The following is a 24,092-nucleotide window of genomic DNA, read 5'->3' as shown; positions in this document are numbered from 1 at the left end:
ACAAAATACAACCGTGCTACTAGGTCCGCAGTCACCACCACATTACCACCAACGCGGTTACTGTAAAGGTGCATATAACCACGGACACGTGGAGAGGACACGTAGTGCCTCAAAAACATCCCCCTCCTCCTCCAACAGGGAAAACATTCTTGGCAAATGTCTTTGCATTGGTTCGTCTGGTGGCAGTCCAAGAATTTCACCTTTACCGACACAATGAGAGCCCCCACACCATCCCCCCGCCACGGCCCACTTAATCCTGGCCGCATTCCGAAAACCAACAAAATACAACCGTGCTACTAGGTCCGCAGTCACCACCACATTACCACCAACGCGGTTACTGTAAAGGTGCATATAACCACGGACACGTGGAGAGGACACGTAGTGCCTCAAAAACATCCCCCTCCTCCTCCAACAGGGAAAACATTCTTGGCAAATGCCTTTGCATTGGTTCGTCTGGTGGCAGTCCAAGAATTTCACCTTTACCGACACAACGAGAGCCCCCACACCATCCCCCCGCCACGGCCCACTTAATCCTGGCCGCATTCCGAAAACCAACAAAATACAACCGTGCTACTAGGTCCTCAGTCACCACCACATTACCACCAACGCGGTTACTGTTAAGGTACATATTACCAGTCTGACTGGGGCATGCAGACACCTTGACAGAATGAATAGTGTGTGGCACATAGGTTCCCCATTGCTATGCCCACGTGTGCAGCTCCTGATGGCGGTGGCACAGGATTCTATTTCTCATTGCTTCTGTACAGCATTGTGGGCTATCGCCCCGCCCCTTTTAAAGAGGGCCGCTGCCTAGCCATGCCAACCCTCTGCAGTGTGTGCCTGCGGTTCCTCCTCATGGCAGACGCACTTCTAAATAGACATGAGTGTGGCGTGGCATGAGGGCAGCTGAAGGCTGCGCAGGGACACTTTGGTGTGCGCTGTGGGGGGGAGGGGGGGCGGTTGGTCAGCATGTAACCCAGGAGAAGTGGCAGCGGAGTGTCATCCAGGCAGTGATTGTGCTTTGTTGTAGCTAGTGTGGTGCTTAGCAAAGGTATGCCATGCTAATGAGGGCTTTTCAGAAGTAAAAGTTGTTGGGAGGGTGGGGGGCCCACTCTTGCCGGTATTGTGGCTTAATAGTGGGACCTGTGAACTTGAGATGCAGCCCAACATGTAGCCCCTCGCCTGCCCTATCCGTTTCTGTGTCATTCCCATCACTTTCTTGAATTGCCCAGATTTTCACACATGAAAACCTTAGCGAGCATCGGCGAAATACAAAAATGTTCTGGTCGCCCATTGACTTCAATGGGGTTCGTTGTTCAAAACGAACCCTCGAGCATCGCGGGAAGTTCGTTCCGAATAACGAACACCCGAACATTTTGGTGTTCGCTCATCTCTAGTCCAGACAGAGAGCTGCATGGCACACATGCTCACACAAACAGATAGACAACAGAATGACCCACACCCAGGAATGGGTGTGACCAGTTAAATATACTCACACCATGGCTGATTGGCCAACTAGGGACACACCCTCTTATCGACCAATTGGTCCATACATCATAGGAGATGTTACAACAGAATGGAAAGGAAGGCCCCAGTGAGGTATTTCCAACAGACCATGTAACGGGGACCTTTTGCAGTGGCAGGTAAGTAGCAAACAGCAGAGCTGAAGTCATAGCCACACGGACCAGCCTGACGCAATAACGCCACCCTGGTTCCACTACCTGTTACCGATGGCACACCATAACAGCTAAATAACAATCAATTGGTTTATATGCAGATTTTTTGGATATAAAAAGTTCACCGGAGGAGAATCTTACCTTCAAGTCCCATTTCTACCAGCAGTACAACAAAGGAGTACCAATAAAACTGCTATGCAATTGGCTTCTTTGGCGGTACTATTCATCTGGATGTGACAGCATTAAAAACTGCTTTGCTATGAAAAACTGTACTCTTTCTTTACAGGATCACTTAGTTTAGGGCACTTTTATATGGTACAATTATCATGCGAATTGTCGTTAGATTTAGTGATTTGCATGATGATTGTTAGGTATAAACGCGCGCAGCAAGCATAAAATAAGCAATAAATCTTTAGATTATCACTAATTGCATCTTTTAAGTGCACCCAAAAATCATTGTTCATCAGCAGCAAATCCTTTTGTATAAACGGGCGTTGTAACAATTTGCTGACCAGAACACAGCGGCAGAAGGGTGACGAGAGGCGGCTATGACCCAATAAACGAGCAAAACTATCCAATTATTGTTCAGTGTAAATGCATGCCAAGTGAACGATATCAGATCGCTACTTCACTGCTCGTTGCATGCTCATTCCAATTTATTCTTTCATGTAAAAGGACCCTAAAAGAGATAGCAGCTCTGAAATACTGTAATTAATTGTGTCCGCTATATGCCCCCTTTCGACAGTACTGATGGGCCAGTTGTCAGAAAACACTATTGCACAAATACATGTACAGCTTGCTAATGAGCACATTCACTGACTTTTAAAAGAGAAGCCTTGGGGTGGTAGACGCTTTCCTACATATTTCCCGTGTATTTACGCACAACCATTGATTTCATTGGGGTTCTATGGTACATAATATGCACAAAGATAGGACATGACGCTTATTTTTTCACGTGATTACACACTGCGTGAAAAAATATACTCATGTGAGCGAACCCATTAAAATCAAACAGTGCAAATACACTTGTATGAACAAGTCCTGAGGTTACTACTCTTCAGAAACTTTGCTATGTTACAAAGTTTTGCAGTTATTAGCATTGCTCATGCTACATTATCATAAACACTACATAAAAAGATTGCAAGCATCACAATGCTGACTAAGACGAACAAATAGTTACTTATTTGGAAATGGCCACCATACTGCAGACCTCAGTAATGGATTTCTTGTTTTTTCCCCCATGCAGCTCTAAAATTTCACAAAAGTTTGCTTGGGTTAAACTCTACAAAACTATGACTGGTTTGACCCTGCAAGAAGTAAATGCAACATCTAAGGAACTTTAAAATGAGGGTTTTTTACACTATTAGTCATTGTGTGGTTGCACAATAAAAGGTGTGTACAACATGCGGTTCACAATGCCATTCTATGTGGCCCTAATCATACAAACACGGTATGTATGCATGGCTGCTCACATGAAGTTTTCATGTCAGGGTGAAGAGGCACATCGCAGAGCAAATGGAACAAAGACGTACTAAAGGTGCACTGTATAGCCATGTCTGGGTCCCATATATATTAGGACAAATACTACAGGTGCACTATGTAGCCATGTGTGAGTCCCCTCTATATTAGGACAAAAACTAAGGGTGCATTGTGTAGCCATGTCTGGGTCCTCAATATATTAGGACAAGTACTATGGGTGCACTATGTAGTCATGTCTGGGTCCCCTATATATTAGGACAAGAACTAAGGGTGCACTGTGGAGCCGTGTTTGGGTCCTCAATATATTAGGACAAGTACTAAGGGTGCACTATGTAGTCATGTCTGGGTCCCCTATATATTAGGACAAGAACTAAGAGTGCACTGTGTAGCCATGTCTGGGTCCCCTATGTATTAGGACAAGTACTAAGGGTGCACTATGTAGCCATGTCTAGGTCCCCTATATATTAGGACAAGTACTAAGGGTGTCCTGTATAGCCGTGTCTGGGTCCTCAATACATTAGGACAAGTACTAAGGGTGCACTATGTAGTCATGTCTGGGTCCCCTATATATTAGGACAAGTACTAAGGGTGCACTGCATAGCCATGTCTGGGTCCCATATATATTAGAACAAGTACTAAGAGTGCACTGTTTAGCCATGTCTGGGTCCCCTATATATTAGGACAAGTACTAAGGGTGCACTGTGCAGCTATGTCCAGGTCCCCTATATATTCAGACAAGTACTATGGGTGCACTGTGTAGCCATGTCTGGGTCCCCTATAAATTAGGACAAGTACTAAGGATGCACTGTATAGCCATGTCTGGGTCCCCTACAAATTAGGACAAGTACTAAGGATGCACAGTGTAGTCATGTCTGGGTCCCCTATAGATTAGGACAAGTACTAAGGGTGTACTGTGTAGCCATGTCTGGGTCCCCTATAAATTAGGACAAGTACTAAGGATGCACTGTGTTTTCATGTCTGGGTCCCCTATAGATTAGGACTAGTAGTAAGGGTGCACTGTGTAGCCTTGTCTGGATGCCTTATATATTAGGACAAGTACTAGGGGTGCACTGTGTAGCTATGTCTGGGTCCCCTATAAATTAGGACAAGTACTAAGGGTGCACTGTGTAGTCATGTCTGGGTCCCCTATAGATTAGGACTAGTAGTAAGGGTGCACTGTGTAGCCTTGTCTGGATCCCTTATATATTAGGACAAGTACTAGGGGTGCACTGTGTAGTTATGTCTGGGTCCCCTATAAATTAGGACAAGTACTAAGGATGCACTGTGTAGTCATGTCTGGGTCCCCTATAGATTAGGACTAGTAGTAAGGGTGCACTGTGTAACCTTGTCTGGGTCCCCTATAAATTAGGACAAGTACTAAGGGTTCACTATGTAGTTATCTCTGGACCCCTATATATTAGGACAAGTACTAAGGGTGCACTGTGTAGCAATGTCTGGGTCCTCAATGTATTAGGGGAATAAAGTCTCTGGACCCGTCTGGCTCCCCAGAAATGAGTATATGAGTTAGAGCTATAGTATATACAGGCAGCTCTCTCCATTGTAGTTTATAGAACTTATGAAATGCCAGGCCGTTACCTCGACATCCGTCATCTGCAATAGAGAGAGGTAGCTCATGCATTGTCTCCTCCTTCTTGGAGTGCTGATTGGGGGGAAGGTGAACCCCATTCTCCCAATAGGTGGAAGTCCTGGAAGTGGTACTTATTTCAATTTATTATGGCAAATACCTAGGATATAACATAAATGTCTCAGATGGGAATACCCTTGCGGCCCCTGGAAATGGTTCAGTATGTCAGTGCAGCCTTCAGACTAGAAACAGTTGTGCACCCCTACTATAGGAACTTTTAATGGTTTTGAACCATCTTAAATTGTGTCTTTACACTGAAAAGTATTGGTTAGTTATTGCTTGAAGAATGACTTACCTAATTGGAAGTGATCAATTTTCATTGTGCTGTTGGTCAATGTTCCAACAATTGTGATAATTGAGATCTTTCTTACAGCCATCTCACAAACTGTCTCCAGATACTCATCGCGTTGCTGGGAATACATGTTGTTGTCCTCGTTTGGAGTTGTGATAAGCTAAATGAAAGACATCAGATGTTCAAGTGCACAATAAGACGTGTTCCTTTTGCTATACTGAAGTATAGAATACCCCTTTAAGTTCTGAAATGTTTGTATTAGTAAATACTTGCCTTCCTCATGAACAATTCTGGAGCATATTTTCCTAGAACTCTGTGTTGTGCTGATCCTTTGTATATCCTCCTAGAAATTCATGTATAAATGGACAATTTGGCATTACCATTCTCCTTGTCAAAGGGGTGTGTCCTTACACAGTCTGATACCGCAGCACTGCTTGGACAGTGCCAGTATAAGGCACCCCCCCAACTGTAATACCCGAAACATCCAATTCTGAATTTATTTATAAATGTACAGGAAGAACAACAAGGCAATGGCACAGGAGGAGTTATAAAAGATGCTCCACAAGTATTCATATTATATGAAATTCAGTTATTTACTGAAACAGACTGTACATACAGCGGATAGATACTCTTTAAACAATCCCTATATGCTCACACGTTTGATGATGTGGGCTTGGAGAATCCACTAGTTTACCAGTTTTCAGTAGAGGTACACATGAAAGATCCCATGGATGATGATGTAACGGTATATATGGTGCCATAAAAGTTTGTCAAAATATACATACACTATATGCCTAGAAGTGTTTCACAGCCTGATCAGATACTGGTTAATCCAATAATAGAATGAAATTCAAGGGGACCTGTCACCATGTTCATAATGTACAAACTTCAGGAGGAGCTGAGCAAATTTATATATAGTTTTCTGGAGAAAGTTTCAGTATAACGTGTAATTTATTCATTTACATCTCTGCTCATTCTGAGCTTAAAGGTCCAGTGGGCGGAGCTATCAGTGATTGGCAGCTACCTGTGTATGACTGTATATACAGGGAATCACAGAGGCAGAGGGAACTAGTTTTTGTAAAAGCCCAAATCACAGAAGATCCCTTTAAAACTTATAATATTTTATTTTGATACCTTAAAAAACATACACGCGTTGGGCTCAATTATCAATTGATGAAAGGACAAAGACAAGACAACAAATAAAACACATGTGCTCATACGGAACAAAGTGCAACCATACATGGGAGGTTTCAAATCACAGCTGAGTTCGTGCAGATATGATGTGACTGCATGGGTCTCAGATAGCGAACAGCTTCCCAGACGGTCAATATTCGTTTGAATTGTTTCACATATATAGCTGAGATTATCAGGGTGTGGTTATGTGGGATGAAGTCTTACCACCCTGTCTGATCCCAGTCTATTGTTTGAATTTTAGTGAGCACTTCTATTTTTGTTTAATCGGTTCGTTATAAAATGGTCAATTAATCAACGACTAGATCAAAATTCAAAGTGTAGGGTTCGATGCATTTCTGTCGGACCTTCGACTTATCAAGAACCGTGTGGTCAATGATCTATAGGATATTAATATGTCTGTCTGTATGTCAGTCTGGCAGACATATATAAAATGATATCAAAGGAAATTTATCTAGAAAGTTGATATTTATGTGAACCAAAGCACTTCCTAGTATCCCCTGGTCTCCCAAAAAAGAAGATCAAAAATCTCAGGGTTAATGTATAATACTAGGTGGTGGTTGAATTTCCCTCACTTGATACTTATCAAACCAATTGTCTGACTTCCCTCCTGAATGATCAGAGATCGGTCAAACAAATAGCTAGGCTTTCTACCTTCAGGCAAAATACGCTTAGTCCCCACCATCAGGGCAGGAGGCTACACCACTCTCCCTCTCTCTCTTTCTTACCTTTAGCTTAATAGGAAAGACTCTCTACTTAGCCTTTATTACCCCAAAACAGGGGACTAGGCAAGATCAACTATATAGATTGAGACTTAGACTAAGGGGTATTATCCCCTCCCTATGCTGAAGTTTGTAGGCTCTAGGCTTCAATATTCAGGCAATTAGAGCAACCAAGCGTATTTTGCCTGAAGGTAGAAAGCCTAGCTATTTGTTTGACCGATCTCTGATCATTCAGGAGGGAAGTCAGACAATTGGTTTGATAAGTATCAAGCGAGGGAAATTCAACCACCACCTAGTATTATATATTAACCCTGAGATTTTTGATCTTCTTTTTTGGAAGACCAGGGGATACTAGGAAGTGCTTTGGTTCACATAAATATCAACTTTCTAGATAAATTTCCTTTGATATCATTTTATATATGTCTGCCAGACTGACATACAGACAGACATATTAATATCCTATAGATCATTGACCACACGGTTCTTGATAAGTCGAAGGTCCGACAGAAATGCATCGAACCCTACACTTTGAATTTTGATCTAGTCGTTGATTAATTGACCATTTTATAACGTTGAACCGATTAAACAAAAATAGAAGTGCTCACTAAAATTCAAACAATAGACTGGGATCAGACAGGGTGGTAAGACTTCATCCCACATAACCACACCCTGATAATCTCAGCTATATATGTGAAACAATTCAAACGAATATTGACCGTCTGGGAAGCTGTTCGCTATCTGAGACCCATGCAGTCACATCATATCTGCACGAACTCAGCTGTGATTTGAAACCTCCCATGTATGGTTGCACTTTGTTCCGTATGAGCACATGTGTTTTATTTGTCGTCTTGTCTTTGTCCTTTCATCAATTGATGATTGAGCCCAACCTGTGTATGTTTTTTAAGGTATCTGTATATACAGGGGCAACTGTCACTCACTGATAGGACCAGCCATTAGACTGTTCAGCACAGAGTGAGCAGAGATATACATGTATAAAATACAAGTTCTACTGAATCTTTCCCCATAAAATTATATATCAGTCTGCTCCTGGTGACAGCTTCCCTTTAATAGGATTGTGTACAACACAGGTTTTGTTGTATAGCTATATCAGATGATACTCCTATAAATGTTACCATAAATTGCAAGTAAGACAAAGTAACACTGGCTATGTATTGCTGGATCATAGATCTTTAGAGAAATGTCATGATCTGGTGCTCATAGAGTCAAGTGCAGACAGCTGTAGGAGAGTGTACTTACTGCTATGGGAGGTCTCTCACCTGGAGACCCCCCAAAGAGCCATTCTTGGAAAAAAGAAGAGTCCAAAGAAAGGAGAGGGCTCCAAAGGATGTAGTTTGCAACGCGTTTCGGAGCACTACTTTATCAAGCACATCCTGAAAATTCTCTGTTGCTGTGAGAGCAAATATATATATATATATATATATATATATATATATATATATATATATATATATATATATATATATATATATATATATATATATATATATATATATATATATATATATATATATATATATATATAACAGTGCTAGGCAAGGGTGAATAAACCCCATAGTAAAAGTAACATCACTGGCACTTAGATGCAGCGGACCGATGCCACACCAGACACTTCAGGCAGGTAAACCATATAGAGGCGGGGAGTTTTATCACATGTATATTACTATAGCAGCTAGTATTCTGTACCCCACTTGTGCTCTTTCTTTGGAGTTTTTTCTTGTTGAATTTTTATGGATGATTAAATTATTGTATTTTTACTTAATTTAGTGAGTTTGGTCTTTTTTTGGTTTGATTATATATATATGCGAGCATCCACTATGTACCGGATGGTAGTTTGATGTTGGGAATATTCATTAATATAACATTTGGTCTATTTTGTTCCATAATGTTTTATTTTCAAAGTAGTAAACCATACTGAAGTACTATTGGAAGACGGTATAAAATATTTCAAACATTTGACATTTTTTTTTGCCTTAAAGAGGTATTCCTTATATTTGTGACACGACAAAACAATATGACTAAAATGTCTGATAGATTCATTCACAGCTGACTGGTGGAACCCACACCATCCCCAAAATATAGCACTCTTCAGAGTTGGCCACATTCTGCCTTAGTTTGGAAGCACGGGGTTCAGTACATTACAATTAATGTGTCTTCTGAGTAAGGCTTACCAATCTTGAGGAGACACACTACTTACTAGAGTGGTGTCGCCCCTTTGTTCCAGTTATCACTTAAGGTCCCACTGATTAGGCCTTAATAGCTCAGACCGTTGTGCCATTGATAGCTTATTGATGTGCTATTAGTGCATTTCAAAACTCCTTTGGCCTTGTCATCTGGCTTTGTGCCATGGATCTAAAAAGGAATCTGCAGATCTGCATCCATTCCACAGCAAACCCATGTCCTAAAAATCTTCTGTTGACTGTATTGTAAATTTAATATCCACATGTGGAATAAAAGTAGTAAGGGTATGTTCACACGGGAGAATTCACCACTGGATTTTCTGTGTGAATTCCGCCTTTAAAAATCATTTTTCTGATTTTTGGCATGGATCTGCACACAGCTTTTGCCCTGTTAATGGGCAAAATCCAAATGCAGAATTCTAAAGTGGAAACAAGCCGTGGATTTTGACGTGGTTTTTAAAAGCGGAATTCTCATGGAAAGTTCCATGGTGAATTCCGCCGTGTAAACATACCCTACAATGTTACTTTTTGATGTGGATTCCACTTGGAATCTGAATTGAGAAATCTGCATGCGGACTCACGCCATTAAAAAGGGCTAAAATCCACATGCGTATCTCTGGTAAACTTAAGGGTAAATCTGTAGTAGATTTTGAGTTGGAAAAATCCATTATGGATTCAATTATGTGAACGAGGCTTTCTCTGCAACATATGCACTGAGTATGAGAAAACATTATCAAAAACAGTTTTGTAATGCACATTTATTAATCAAATCCATTCGACATTATGTTTTTGGTTCTAGTGTATTTGGAAACTGATATATCTGCTGACCTCCATATGGCTGCCATTAGCTTTGTGTTTGATTACATGCAATCTATTCCTAGATGAAGAAAAATTACATTAATATGTACCGCATGTGTGTTGTTTATCTGTAGATAGTCGCAGACATGGCAGTCACTGTAGCTATCTCCAAAAAGTCGGACAAATTTTAAATATTATCTACTTGAAGCCCCTTTAAAGGGTTTTTTCAGCTTTTAAAAATTGATGCTCTATCCATAGGATAGGTCATCAATAACTGATTGGTGGGAGTCTGCCATCTGGGACCTTTGCCAATCAGCTGTACGTTGGGTCAGCTGTCACTCTGTATAGAAAAGGATGCAGCTAGCTCTTTACATTGTGCAATGGCCTGACGTGGTATTGCAGGCACAGCTCCCATTCACTCCAGTGGGAGCTGTGCCTGCAATATCACGTTCTGCCACTACAAAATGTACTGAGCTATCTTCTTCCTGCTCTATACAGGGTGATAGTTGGCTTAGCAAGCACCTGATTGGCCATGGTCCTGGACAGCAGATCACTGTCGATCAGCTATTGATGACCTATCCTGGAGCTGGAAAACACTTTTAACTTTGTTACCTTTATTTTCACTAAATATACTACTTCCAAAACACCCAAGGCCTGTTCTTAAGAACTCAACAACCTCTAAAGCAAGACTATTACTAGATGGTATATCTCAGACAAGTAATGCAAAAACTTACCAATAGTCTTCGTTTGCCATCAACGTTGTCCAAGAACGTTGACAGTGATCTCCTCGGAGCCTCTGTAAAAGTCTTTTTCACTGGCTTTATATAAGTCTCTTCATTACCTTTCCCTGCCTTTTTATTCTTTTTGCTACGATCCTTTTCTGGCTTAACTTTTTTATCAGACTTGTCCTTTTTAGCTGTTTTTTCTTTCTTTGGAGCTTTCTCTGACTTTTCAGCTTTATTTTTCTTCTTATCAATCTTTTCAGCTTTTTCTTCCTTTTTCTGTTCTTTTCCCTTTTTTGGTGGAGTGTGCGCCTCCTCAATGGTCTCTTCAACTTGTGATGTTGTAGGTTTGCCAGGGTCAAATTTATCATCATATTCATTAGTAAATATTTTCTCAACTCCTTTCTTTTTAGATGATTTAGTCTTTGGAGGTTTCTTCTGACTTGGTGTGACATCATGAGAACTGTGGTCTTTTCTATCTGTGCGGTTATCCCTGAACCTCCCAGTGTTTTCTTTCGTATAATGCTCTGTAGTGGTTGTTGAAACAACGGGAGTATCTGTGTGGGACTCATGGACCATTGGTTTGTTTGTTTTGCTTGTAGTAGCAAAATGCTTTCCTGTCTGCACATGATGTCTATCTCTGTGTTTATCGGTTCTCACAGGAAAATAGTGCCCTGCTGTTTCTGGATCTCGCGTTGTTACTTCAGCTTGTACATGCAATCTATGAGACTCTGAAGTGGTAACGGACTTAGTGGTCCATGGTTTTTGAGTTGTGGGAAGAACTGTTGTTGGCACGGTTGTTGGTGGCCTTGAAGCTGTAGTTAATATGCGTGTTGTGGCTTTCGAAGAAGGAACAATAGTTGTTTTAATTGTGGTTGAAGGTGTTGGTGGTGCAATGAAAGGCCTTCGTGTACTTTTAACCCTAGTTGACCTTGTAGGGACTAAATTTCTTTTTGGATCCTCTTTTTTAACTGTGACTTGAACAGTTTCACCACCAGGTGTAGGCTTTGTCCCTCTTGTACTACTAGTCCGACTAGTGCTAGAACCGCTTTCTCCTTCTTCAGATACCTGGCCTTCAACTCCAGCTGCTTTACATTTTTGTACAAAACCTTTTTGCCTGAGCTTTTCTATTTTACGAATTGGACTTTGATCAACAATTTCATACATTGCTTCTAGACGAACAGGATAAGGATACCTTTCCTCTACTTGCAAAGTCTTTTTAAGAAGAACCATACCAAACTTTCCCTTTTCTAGTTTTAACGAAGCCATCATTTTTGGTACTATCGCTGGATCAAGAGGCTGCTCCAAGATCTTTCCTTCGTTTGTAATTCGTCTTATTTTACCTCCTTCTTCTCCTTCCTCGTGGAATATGACAATCTGTTGAATATGTCTTTCAGCAAGTTCACAATACACATCATTTTTTAGAAGGCTCATCATGAGTCGGTAATAGCCATCAGATGCATGAGGTGCGGAGATAATCCATACTCTGTTTTTCCCAGCAAAGCTAGCAAGAATATTAGGTGAACTTGCAGCAGATGGAAAACGTGTTGCTCTAGAGCGTGCAGATGTTGCACTGTCATCCTTCAACATCCTAGCTTGTGGTTGCCTTACACTGGGCCTTTGTTGTGCATTAGTCCTTTTAACCTGAGTTTGGCCTTCATTTCTCTGCATAGTTTGTGACAAATTTCTTTTCATTAAACCCCTATTTACAGGTTTCCTTTGATTTATAAGTAATTGGCCTTGCTGTCTATGGGAAGGTAGAGTTCTTCCATTGTGCAAGGTACTGCTATCTCCTCTGTTCCTCTGCAGTGCTGTCCTCTGAGATTGGTCAGATGCACATATGAACGACACTGCCAGCAAGACTGCCAGACGTAATATTAGAGTCCTACTCATCGTGCTATTATCTGAAATAGACTGAAACAACAGTTCTGTTATTACAGAGTAATAATCACTGGCAAATAACACAAAAGATAATTAAGGCATCGGTAAAAAAAATTGTACTGACCCAAGGAAATCAAACGGTTCAGCGCAATGAACTCGCATTATATGCAGCATCAGGTCCTGTAAAGCTTATACCAGTTCTCAGCGGAATTAATTTGCACTTTAAGAGCAAACACGAGCGTATCTGCGTGTATATTTGCGGTCACAAAATCTGCACGCAGAATGTGCAGCGAACAGAACTCATTGATTTAAATGGATTTCTTCACACACTGTTTTTTTCTGCATGCATTTTGAGAGCGCTGAAAAAAAACGTGAAATAGCCCCTGTCTACATGAAATTGCGCACTGTAATGCACGATTTTGAGCGAAAAATTGAGAACACCTGGCCCGCTTATTTAGATGGGTGGCACACCTAACAGGTCGGCTGGCCCACCTACTCAATCATGGCGCTGCCGGGACTGCACGGATGTGGGTGGTCCTGGCAGTGAAAAAAAAGTACAGTACAAAGCACCGCTACGGGCGCAAAGCATGTAGCTGTGTGCCCTGCAGTCCACATATGTCTCGGTATCGTGAGCATGTATGCACTTATGTTCATGTGCAGCCACCCTAAATGAGCTTGTTTTAAGGCCATGAAGTAGCTTTGCCCCGCACGCATGTCTTTTGCGCACAAGCACACGGCAAGTATGCAATGACATGCATACCTGCTGTGTGATGCCAATCCCCATACACTTGGCGTGTATGCGTGCATAATACGTGTCAAGATAGGACATGTTGTGATTTTATTTGCATGTGCGAAAAAAGTGACCATGTAAGACCGGCCTTATTGTAACCTGGAATTCCATATTTGAAAATTAATAAGCTTTTCATGTGCTTAAAAGGTTTAACAGGTCAGTTTTAGGTGGTAGACCATTGAACAATTGTCCAGGCCCCCATTTTCTACTGGGATCCCCAAGGATGAGAGCTCCAAGAGCAACTCTAATTTATCATTGTACCCTTCATTGCCTATAAAACCACAAAACTGCTAATTAACTCCTTTACCACCCAAGACCCCCAATTACTAGAAAAGCTGGTCCTACAGTACTTAACCCCTTAACGACCAGCCCATAGTGTTTTTACGTCCTCCCGAAGTGGGCCTTATTCTCTGAGGACGTAAAAACATGCTTCCTGCAGAGAATAATGCCCCTCGGGCTGTGGACGTGACAGCTCCATGCTGTTGGTGTCCGCAGGTAGCTGACAGCATGGAGCTGTCATCCCGGGCTGTTCGGAGCCCCCCCCCCGGCATTGCGATCGGCGCTATGCAATGGATAGCGCCGATCGCAAAAAAGTAAATAAAAGTGCAATAAAAGTTAAAGATTCAGCTGCTCTGATGGATCGGATCCATCGGAGCAGCTGAAATTACTCACCGATGTCCGTCGCACGACTCCCAGCTGTCCCGATGCTCCGGGCGCCGTAGCCGTCCTTCTGCGCATGCGCGCCTGGCGGCATTACGTCAGCCGCATGCGCAGGAGGCCCGGCGGCGCGGGAGACTTAAAATCTCCTGGCTCCCGGCTCCTGTAGGTAGCCGGGAGGCAGGAGATGTCAGCAGGGACTGCGGTGAGCGGTCCCCAGTACCGCGATCGCCGTTATCCAATGGATAGCGGCGATCGCAAAAAAGTTTAAAAAAAGTGTAAAAAAAGAAAAGTTTCACCTCCCCTCATGGATCGGATCCATGAGGGGAGGTGAAAATACTCACCTCAGGTCCGCCGATGTCCTCCGGCCGGTGTCTGGACCCCCCGCTGGCTTCTGCGATGTGCCGATGCGGCGCGCATGCGCAGAAGCCGGCGAGCCCGGCAAATTCAAAATCTCCCTTCACCCGGCTGTCACAGATAGCCGAGTGCAGGGAGATATGACTGGGGACCGCTGTATGCGGTTTCCAGTCATATGATCACCGTTATCCATCAGATAACGGTGATCATAGAAAGTTAAAAAGTAAAAAAAAAAAAAAAAAGTTAAAAGTAAAAAAAAGTTTAAAAAGTTAAAGTTTCATCTCCCCTTATGGATCGTATCCGTAAGGGGGGATGAAATTACGTACCCAAGGTCCCGGATTTGTTCCCTGGTGGGATGTTGATCCGCGGATGTTACCCCAGCTTCGGCACATGCGCCCGTCAGCATGATGGCGGACGCATGCGCAAAAGTGAAAGATTGCCCAAGAAATATAAAATCTCCCTGCTGCTGGCTACAAAAGGTAGCCAAGAGCCTGGAGATGTCACGGGGAGCCGCGGTATGCGGTTACTGGTCACGTGATCGCCGTTATCCAATGCATAATGGCGATCACGTAAAAGTTCTTTAAAAAGTGGCAGTTTCATTTCCCCTCACCGATGCGATCGGTGGGGGGAGATGAAACATCTTCTCGGAGGCTTCCGCATTTGAATCCAGATGCGATTATCCTCCATGGACCCTTCCGGCTGCTGCGCATGCGCCCGCCGGCAAAATGCCGGACACATTCGCAGGAGCCGGGAAGCCCAGGAAATGTTAAATCTCCTTGCTCCCAGCGACCAACGGTTGCTGAGTGCTTGGAGCAGTGACCGGTGGCCTCGCTGAGCGGTCCCCGGTCACATGATAAAGTAGCGAACTAACATTAGGCCGGTCACGCGTGACCGGAGAGGAATTACAGGTTCTGCATGCGCTTGATCAGCGGTAATCCACGGATCAATCGCATGCATTGGATTACACAATTCCCCCCAATTAGCGGGTCGGAATTACGTAATCCACTCGCAGAAACAGAACACAGCATGCTATATTTTACCACGAATATCTGCGACCTAGAGCCCTTTGTGCTCTATGACCGCGGATATACTCGCACCCCATATGCAAACACATTGTGTACAGGCTGCGGGTACCCGAGTCATCTCTAAGCGACGGCGCGGGAAATGCAAACAAAAAACCGCCTGTGTGAGTAGGCAGTTATGTGCAGTACATTACGCAACCGTACGCAGGGTCAAAGCCGGGCTCACAGCTGGAATCCGCTGCGGGCCTCCGCAAGCAGATTCGGCCTACGGCTACGTGAGCCCGGCGTTATTCAGACCGCTACCTGTAATCCGTAATTTACAAGAAGCCCCGGGAACGCTCGCCTTCCTGCAGTTCCAGGAGCAGCTTGTTGAGCGCCTTCTCTGTGAGACCGCTGCACCGCAGCAAGATTACAAAGCCTCACAGCGCCACTTTCTACACCCCATCCCTGCTGCTGAGGTTACGAAATACCCCCCAAAATACATGAGAGGAGGGGGGGGGGGATACCCGGTTTTCTTGCCCCATGTGCCCAACCAGCCTCCGTAATTACCCCTGTCTTCGGACATAAAACGCATTTATATTATTACCTTTATCTAATATTTAGGGAATGCCAAAAAATGGGGATGGCGGGGGGGGGGGGGGGGGGACTATTTTTAGGAAGTCAATTTTTTTTCCGTATAAGTGGGCAATGGGGCCTTGAATTTATTCAGTTCTGCCCTGAAATCCAGCGGGCATTCCCTCCATTATGGGCCTAGCCATGTGTCCTGTAAGTAGATTAGGGCCACAATGGGTATGTTTCTGAACAGGGGACAAACAGGGGTATCCATTTTGGGGTGAAAGTCTTCATTCCTATGTACACTGTACAAAAAAAACAGTTTTTAAATTGACAAAATTGCCAAACAAATGAAAATTGTAATTTTTTCCTTTTGCTTTGCTTAGATTCATTCAAATACTTTGGGGTCAAAATATGCAGTACACCCCTAGATGAATTTGTTAAGGGGTCTAGTTTTTAAAATGGGTCATTTGTGGGGGTTCTCTATCGTTTTGGACGCTCAATGGCTCTACATGTGGGCAATGGGGACTGGAATTTATTCCGTTGTACCCTGAAATCCAACGGGTGCTCCTTCCATTATAGGCCTAGCTATGTTTCCTTTAAGTAGATTAGGGCCACAATGGGTATGTTTCTGAACATGGGACAAATGGGGGTATCCATTTTGGGGCGAAAGTCTTCATTCCTATGTACACTTTCCAAAAAAAACAGTTTTTAAATTGACACAATTGCCAAAAAAATGAAAATCGTAATTTTTTCCTTCTGCTTGGCTTAGATTCATTCAAAAACTGTGAAGTCAAAAAAGTCATTATACCCCTAGATAAATTCGTTAGGGGGTCTACTTTTCAAAATGGGGTCACTTGTGGGGGTTCTCCATCGTTTTGGTCACTCAATGGCTCTACAAGTGGGCAATAGGGCCTAAATCTCCTTCAAGCAAAATTTCTGTTCCGAAAGCCACCGGTTGCTCCTTTCATTTTGGGCCCCATTGTGCATATAGACGTAATACTAGGGCCACAATGGGTATGTTTCTGTGCACAGGACAAACAGGGGTATCCATTTTGGGGTGCAAGTCTTCATTCATATATGTGTGGTACAAAAAAAACTGCTTTTGAAATGACAGAATTACCAAAAAATGAAAATCGTATTTTTTTTCCTTCGGCTTGGCTTAGATTCATTCAAAAACTGTGAAGTCAAAAAAGTCATCCTACCCCTAGATAAATTCGTTAAGGGGTCTACTTTTCAAAATGGGGTCACTTGTGGGCGTTCTCCATCGTTTTGGTCACTCAAGGGCTCTACAAGTGGGCAATGGGGACTAAATCTCCTTCAAGCAAAATTTCTGTTCCGAAAGCCACCGGTTGCTCCTTTCATTTTGGGCCCCATTGTGCATCCAGACATATGATTAGGGCCACAATGGGTATGTTTCTGAGCACGGGAGAAACAGGGGTATCCATTTTGGGGTGCAAGTCTTCATTCATATATGTGCTGTACAAAAAAACTGCTTTTAAAATGACAGAATTACCAAAAAAATGAAAATTGTAATTTTTTTCCTTCGGCTTGGCTTAGATTCATTCAAAAACTGTGAAGTCAAAAAAGTCATTATACCCCTAGATAAATTCGTTAAGGGGTCTACTTTTCAAAATGGGGTCACTTGTGGGGGTTCTCCATAGTTTTGGTCACTCAATGGCTCTACAAGTGGGCAATGGGCCTAAATCTCCTTCAAGCAAAATTTCTGTTCCGAAAGCCACCGATTGCTCCTTTCATTTTGGGCCCCATTGTGCATCCAAACGTAAGATTAGGGCCACAATGGGTATGTTTCTGAGCACGGGACAAACAGGGGTATCCATTCTGGGGTGCAAATCCTAATTTTCATGTGTACTATAGAAAAAAGTCCTGTCTTTAAAATGACATATTTGCAAAAATATGAAATTTTAGTTTTTCTCTTCTAAATTGCATTGACTCCTGAAAAAAAACTGTGGGGTTAAAATACTCATGACACCCCTCAGTGAATACGTTAAAGGGTGTAGTTTTTAAAATGGGGTCACTTGTGGGGGTATCTATCATTTTGACTCCTATGAGCCTTTCCAATCTTGGATTGGTGTAGGAAAACAAAGTGTTCCTCAAAATGCTGAAAAGTAATGTTACATTTGTACGTCTCCTAAATGGTTAAAAAAAAACGAAAGTTTTTCCAATGTGCGCCCAAAATAAAGTAAACGGATGGAAATATAAATCTTAGCAAAAATTTCTATATTATGTTTGCACATATTTGAGATATTGCAGTTGGAAATGTGAAAAAATGACGATTTTTTCAAAATTTTCCCAATTTTGGCGCTTTTAATAAATAAACACAAATTCTATCGGTCTTTTTTTTCCACCTAAATGAAGTACAACATGTGGCGATAAAACAATGTCAGAATCGCTTGGATATGCAAAACCTTTCTGGTCTTTTTCCATGCTAAAGTGACACGTGTCAGATTTGCAAAATTTGGCCTGGTCATTAAGGCGTAAACAGGCTTGGTCACTAAGGGGTTAATGCTGAGGTTCCTTTCTATAAAACCAACTGGTATCCTGCATATAGCTTCCGGAACTCAGGCTGCAGGACCCCTTAGCATGACTTATGAGAAAAGTCGGAACTTGTGTCCAACTGTACTTAAACTTGATTTTTTAAATTCTTTGAGAAGATTTAGGCCGGTGACATGCTGTATTCTGGCCGCCATTGTGAGTCTGTAATATGAAAGTGCATCCTGGCCTGATCGCAGGTCCTATGATCCATGCTCTGAGCATCATAGGATTATAGGATGCTTGGAATTCAGGTCAGAAACCCTGTGGTCACCTGGCCTGGACACACTTCCATATTACAGACGCCCAATGGCGACCAAAATACGGCAGTGTGTCACCGGCTTTGAATGTAGCATAAAAAAATGCATAGGCTGTGCCATGTAATTATCATTTGCTTCATTAAGCGCTTCTTCACACGCACTATTTTCCCTGCGTTTTTACATGTTTGAGAACAATAATATGAGTTTGAAGTATTTTCATAGCATTTTTTACAAACACATATTTTTTTTTTCTTTATGTTGTAACATTAACAATGCGCATTTTTTCGGGTGTTTTTGAAATCCTATAGAGATATGGGAAAACCCCCAAACTCACACCATACCCAGAGCATTCTGCGTTCTGAAGAAAATGCCACAAACCCAAAAAGTTCCAAAAATGCCAAAAACAAAAATACTGTGTATATAAAATTTTTCATAATTTGCAATAGCCTTTAAAGTAATATCTGGCAGCCTTTTTTTTTTTTTTTTTACCAAAAACGTCCCTAAAATGCCAATAAAAATACTGAAAAATCCACAGTAAGTCACCATGTGAGACAACTCAAATGCCAAATGGATAGTACAAACAGTTTGCTTAACATTTTGGCTTATCGGTAATGATAAGGAATTCTTTCTTCACAGTTCACTAGTAACAACTATTTTGATTACTTCATTCTGGAGCTACATGGCAAAAAGACAATATTTTGTATAATTTCTTGATAAAAATACATACGTATGCCAGAATACAAAATGCTCTAAAGAAACTTATATTTGTTCATTTTTTATTACATGCAAACACATCCACAGGCAGATCCTTGTTGCTGTAAGGCTAGATTCACACTTCCGTTCCTAACGAGGCCAGGGCTAGAATGCTGGAAACTGTTATCCAGTGGATCCCAATGCTGACAGATCCTGTTTGCTTATATTAGGATCCATCTGGTGCCCAATAGAGATGAGCGAGCATACTCATTAAGGGGTACTCCTTTTTGAGTACCTGCCTGCTCGTCCGCAAAGATTCGAGTGCCGGTGGGGGTGAGCAGTGGGTTGCGGCAGTAAGCAGAGGGAGCGGGGGGGGGGGGGGGGAGGGAGAGAGAGAGATCTCCCTCCGCCCCACGCCAGCACCTAAATCTTTGCGGACAAGCAGGCAGGTACTCAAAGAGGACGATACTCGCTCGAGTATCTGTCCTTAACGAGTACGCTCACTCATCTCTGGTGCCCAACATATTTCCAGTGTTTTTGATGGCAAGAATAATGCCGAAGACTAGACTATTTGTGTCCCCAAATACACTGAATCCTCAATGTAATGGAATTCAATGCAAGTGTGAGCAGAACGTATAGGTGGGGCAGTATCTTTGACATGACTGGTTCTCTTTAAAATGACTTTAATGTACAGTAGTGTTTCCCAACCTTTCCAGGCTTGGGGGACTCCTGGGAAAAAAATGTTACTGTGGGAATCACTGATTTAGAGTATCACTTTACTTTCTTTTGCTTCTCCTTTTCCTTAGATTAACAAGACAATTCAGTTCTTGAGTTCCAATACTAAGGTTATACTTGGGCCCACTACTTACAAGACAATTTCATATTCCCCCCATACATCATGCTATTTAGGATCTATGTACAATATAAGGCTTTTGGCACACTAGCCGTTAGGCTCGAGCAAAACTCAGATCAGGCAGCACATTGACACCAGTCTGTGTGCTGTTCAATTTACAAGGATTATGCGCATTGAAATATCCTATTTCTTGTCTGTGAGACAGATGGGAATAGGACATGCCATTAGTTTTTTCACATTGACAATCAGTCCATATGAAAAACGTCAATGTGCATAGACTTGTAGGCCTATAATAGGGCTGTGCATTAACACGGACAGCACAGTGTCCCAAATAAGGTAGTGTGCACCTAGCCTAAAGATAGGTATTCATTAGTATGGGAGAATAGCTCTGTATTTCATGATCACATTACTGCACAAACAACATAGTGAGGGATTGTGCCTCCATACCTCCCACATCTACTACCATCACTGCCATCCATTACTGTAGCAGGGCAGAACAAATAGGATCCCAGTTAGAAATGCTACCTCTACATCCTCTGTAGCTACTAGTATAAGCTATCAAATACATATTAGTTAGTACTGAACTTTTTAAAGGAAGTATGGGTGATCTCACACCTGCGCCCATGGTTACATTTTCCTGCTTCGTTCGGGAAGCAGGGAATGGGAATCCCCATGGCCAAATGGCTCTGTCTTTGACGGAACAAACAGCATTGGACGGACCCCAGTAACTATAATGGGGCAGTCCGCTTTCCGCCCAGCTGCCTGGCTTTTGGACAAAAGAAAAAGTGCTGTATGCTTTTTCTTCTGGCATTTTGAGACAGATCTGTGATGGAACCTCCGGGGCCTCCGAGGTTCCGACGCAGATGTGCAACCAGCCAATGGTCATAGGGTGAAGATGTTCTGGTGTGTATCCATTATACTGTGGAGTCATAGAACAGTTCTATGCCTCCAGAGAAAAAGGGATGACTTACCAGAACATCTTCACCCTATGACCATTCTACTTCACTTCTCTTACACATGAGTGTTAATTTCAAATGATTCTTGGCAAACTAAACTCATGGCTCAGTGAATGGAATGTATATGCAACAATGTTCATAGGTTAACTTGCACATATTTTCTACAATGCAACAGATAACCTGGTGGTAATTTAATAACCCCCTATGTAATTCCTAATGAAAGAACTCTAATGTTCCTTAATAGTCATGTCAAAAATAACCTTTTAATGACCTGGGAGCTGTAGTCCTCACTACAGTGCCATGCCAACCTTGGCCAATGGTCAAGTATTTCCCAAACCTGGAGTTGCTGATCCTTAGTTAAGTACTGGCTTACTGGATCAGTAATTTTGAGCCCAGGCTTATTTTGTGAGGCAAACAATAAAATAGTCCAACATAGAAGAACTGCAGTCAGCACTACTCAAAATCCTTAGTGAAGCACAGCATCCCTAGCGAATCTGGACACTGTATTGTCACTGCTGGCATCAGTACTATGCAGCTGTACATACAGGTGGTGCTCAGTGCAAAGTAGGTTTTCTCATCTTCGTGTAGGTATAAGAACAGAAGACAAACACATAGCAGTCACCTATCGACGTATCAGACCACCCAGGTGCTTTCTTGAACTATAGTCCGACTACTTGGCGTTTGTCTCCCCATCCTATACCTGTGCGAAAAAGAGAACATAAAGATTAGCTGCTGATCGTAATAAGCGAGTGCCTTGGACTTTTCTTCTCTTTTTTGGATACAATAAAATAGGCCTGGTTGATGTCTTTGATACATATCTGAGACTGCCTTAGAATAGTTCACCAATTTATGATTGGTGGGAATCAGATCCCAGAACTCCCAAGATCATAGTACTAAGTTGCACTAATAGAGACAGCCTCATGGACAAGAACAATGCTGTGTCAGGTACTGCAGTAACCCCCATAATTAAACATTGATAACCTATTTTAAGAATAGGCCAATAATATTAAATCATGGAAACTCTACATTGAGTAACGAAGGGCAAGTCCCTACAGAGAGAACAGCTTGCTGTAGGAGCGCCAAATAACATTTAGTTTAGCGCTACATGCAGTGGCATATACAGAAGAGAGAGGGCCCTCATAGCCAGGATCAAATTGGGCCCCTCATTATAGTGCTGGGTTCTGACATCCAGAACAGAAAGGCTTTTGCTTTCCTCCTTGCACCTTTTCTATGACTGATTGTCCTATTTCTTAGCCCTTATTTATTAACATGCAGTTCCTTTGGAGAGGTGAGTATTCTGTAACTACAGGCATCAACCAGGACTGGGCCACCTCTCCCCGAGGACACCTTAGCAGCTGCATGACTGTTGCCTTTGTTGCAGTATCAAGGATGCAGCTTGCAAGGTGGGACAGCGTAGAGGTGGGACAGCTGGCCTATTATTTAAAGGGATTATCTGGGATTCAGATGACCTATTCTTAGGGCTCATTCACAGGCGTATTTTACGCACGTATATTTTATGTGTGTAATACAAACATCATGAACCTCATTGATTTGCACTGGCTTATTCAAGTATTTTATGCATAAAAAAAAAAAGCGCAGTATGACCTACTATGATCTAGATCATATATTGAAATCATCTATTCAATTTTATGGGATTTTGTAAAAGTGCAACAAATACGCAGCTCCATGTGTATTCACTGCATTTTAGGCATGTTGTTAGGAGACAGTGGATAAAAAAATAATGACATGAACTGGGCCTTCTGACGTTTTTTTTTCGTGCATGAAAAAAATGCAGTGAATATGCATGCAAAAAAAGACATACGCACCAAACGCATATATGTATATGCATTAAAAATGCTGTGTATTTCATGGATCAAAATTGCATACACCTGTTCACACGATATTGATTTGTTGCAGATTTTGTCACAGATCTTCTACAGCAGGTCTCACCTGTTCAATTTGAAATCAATTGAAAGAGTGAAATTAGCCCTAATTCTGCACAAAAATCTGCATCAAGACAGCGACATGTGAACACACCCTAAGGCCGTAGTCAGATGAGCGTGTTTTGTGCGTGCAAAAACATGCACTGCTCGTATGTGCTGAAAACGCGTGAACGGGCAATGTTTCATATGCGCATGGCATGAAACATTGCCCTTCACTGGAGCTGCTCCAGCAGGAGAGAGAAGAAGCTGCGCAGGGCTTTAGGATTTCCCCAAAGCAGACAGAGTGAGTGGAGCTATGGGTGGATTCCCCATAGCACGGAGAGACAGAGTGGGGCGAAGGGCTAATCCCCCTTTGCTCCACTCTCTGTCCCTTGCTATGGGGAAATACCCCATAGGTACGCTCACTCTCCCTGCACAGAGAAGATTCCCCATAGCTCAGCTGAATCTCCCTGCTATGGTGAAATCCCAAGGGATATCCCCATAGCGGAGAGTGGGTGGGCGGGGCTTGAAAGAGTGGGTGGAACTATAGGGATTCTCAGAGAATCCCTATAGCAAACCATAGGGGGCGGGGCTATATGGGTGGGGCTAGAGGATAATCCGTCAAGCCCCGCACCCTTCTCCCACTCTCTTGGGGAAAGCCCTGTAACCACGCCCCCTCTCTCTCCCTGCAATAGGGAAATCCCTTGCGGAGAGAGGTAGGGGGAGTCCCATACTGCATACTCATCTGACCAAGGCCTATATTAGGTCATCAATATTTCAATGGTGGAGGTCCAACTCTTGCCCCCCTGTTTGAGAAAGCTGCCATGCTAAAATGAGCACTGTGGACACTTTATTGGCCTTTGATGTCATGTC

The 24,092-nt window shown here is 42.6% G+C and overlaps 1 protein-coding gene across 1 annotated transcript in view; it reads right to left on the bottom strand.

The window, feature by feature from the left end:
- Nucleotides 1–24,092, bottom strand: part of CCDC80 (coiled-coil domain containing 80) — a 109,176-nt gene that overhangs the window by 82,630 nt on the left and 2,454 nt on the right. The window contains exons 2-3 of the mRNA XM_066599993.1: nucleotides 10,736–12,637; nucleotides 5,096–5,252 (exon numbers count right to left, since the gene is read on the bottom strand). Coding sequence (XP_066456090.1) covers nucleotides 5,096–5,252; nucleotides 10,736–12,616 — 2,038 coding nt within the window. The 5' untranslated portion in view covers nucleotides 12,617–12,637. The remainder of the gene's footprint in view (nucleotides 1–5,095; nucleotides 5,253–10,735; nucleotides 12,638–24,092) is intronic.

This window comes from Eleutherodactylus coqui, chromosome 4 (genome assembly GCF_035609145.1).
Source record: "Eleutherodactylus coqui strain aEleCoq1 chromosome 4, aEleCoq1.hap1, whole genome shotgun sequence".
Classification (NCBI taxonomy): Eukaryota; Metazoa; Chordata; class Amphibia; order Anura; family Eleutherodactylidae; genus Eleutherodactylus; species Eleutherodactylus coqui.
Note: the sequence above shows the minus strand (reverse complement) of the source record. Positions and strands in the feature narration are given on the sequence as shown.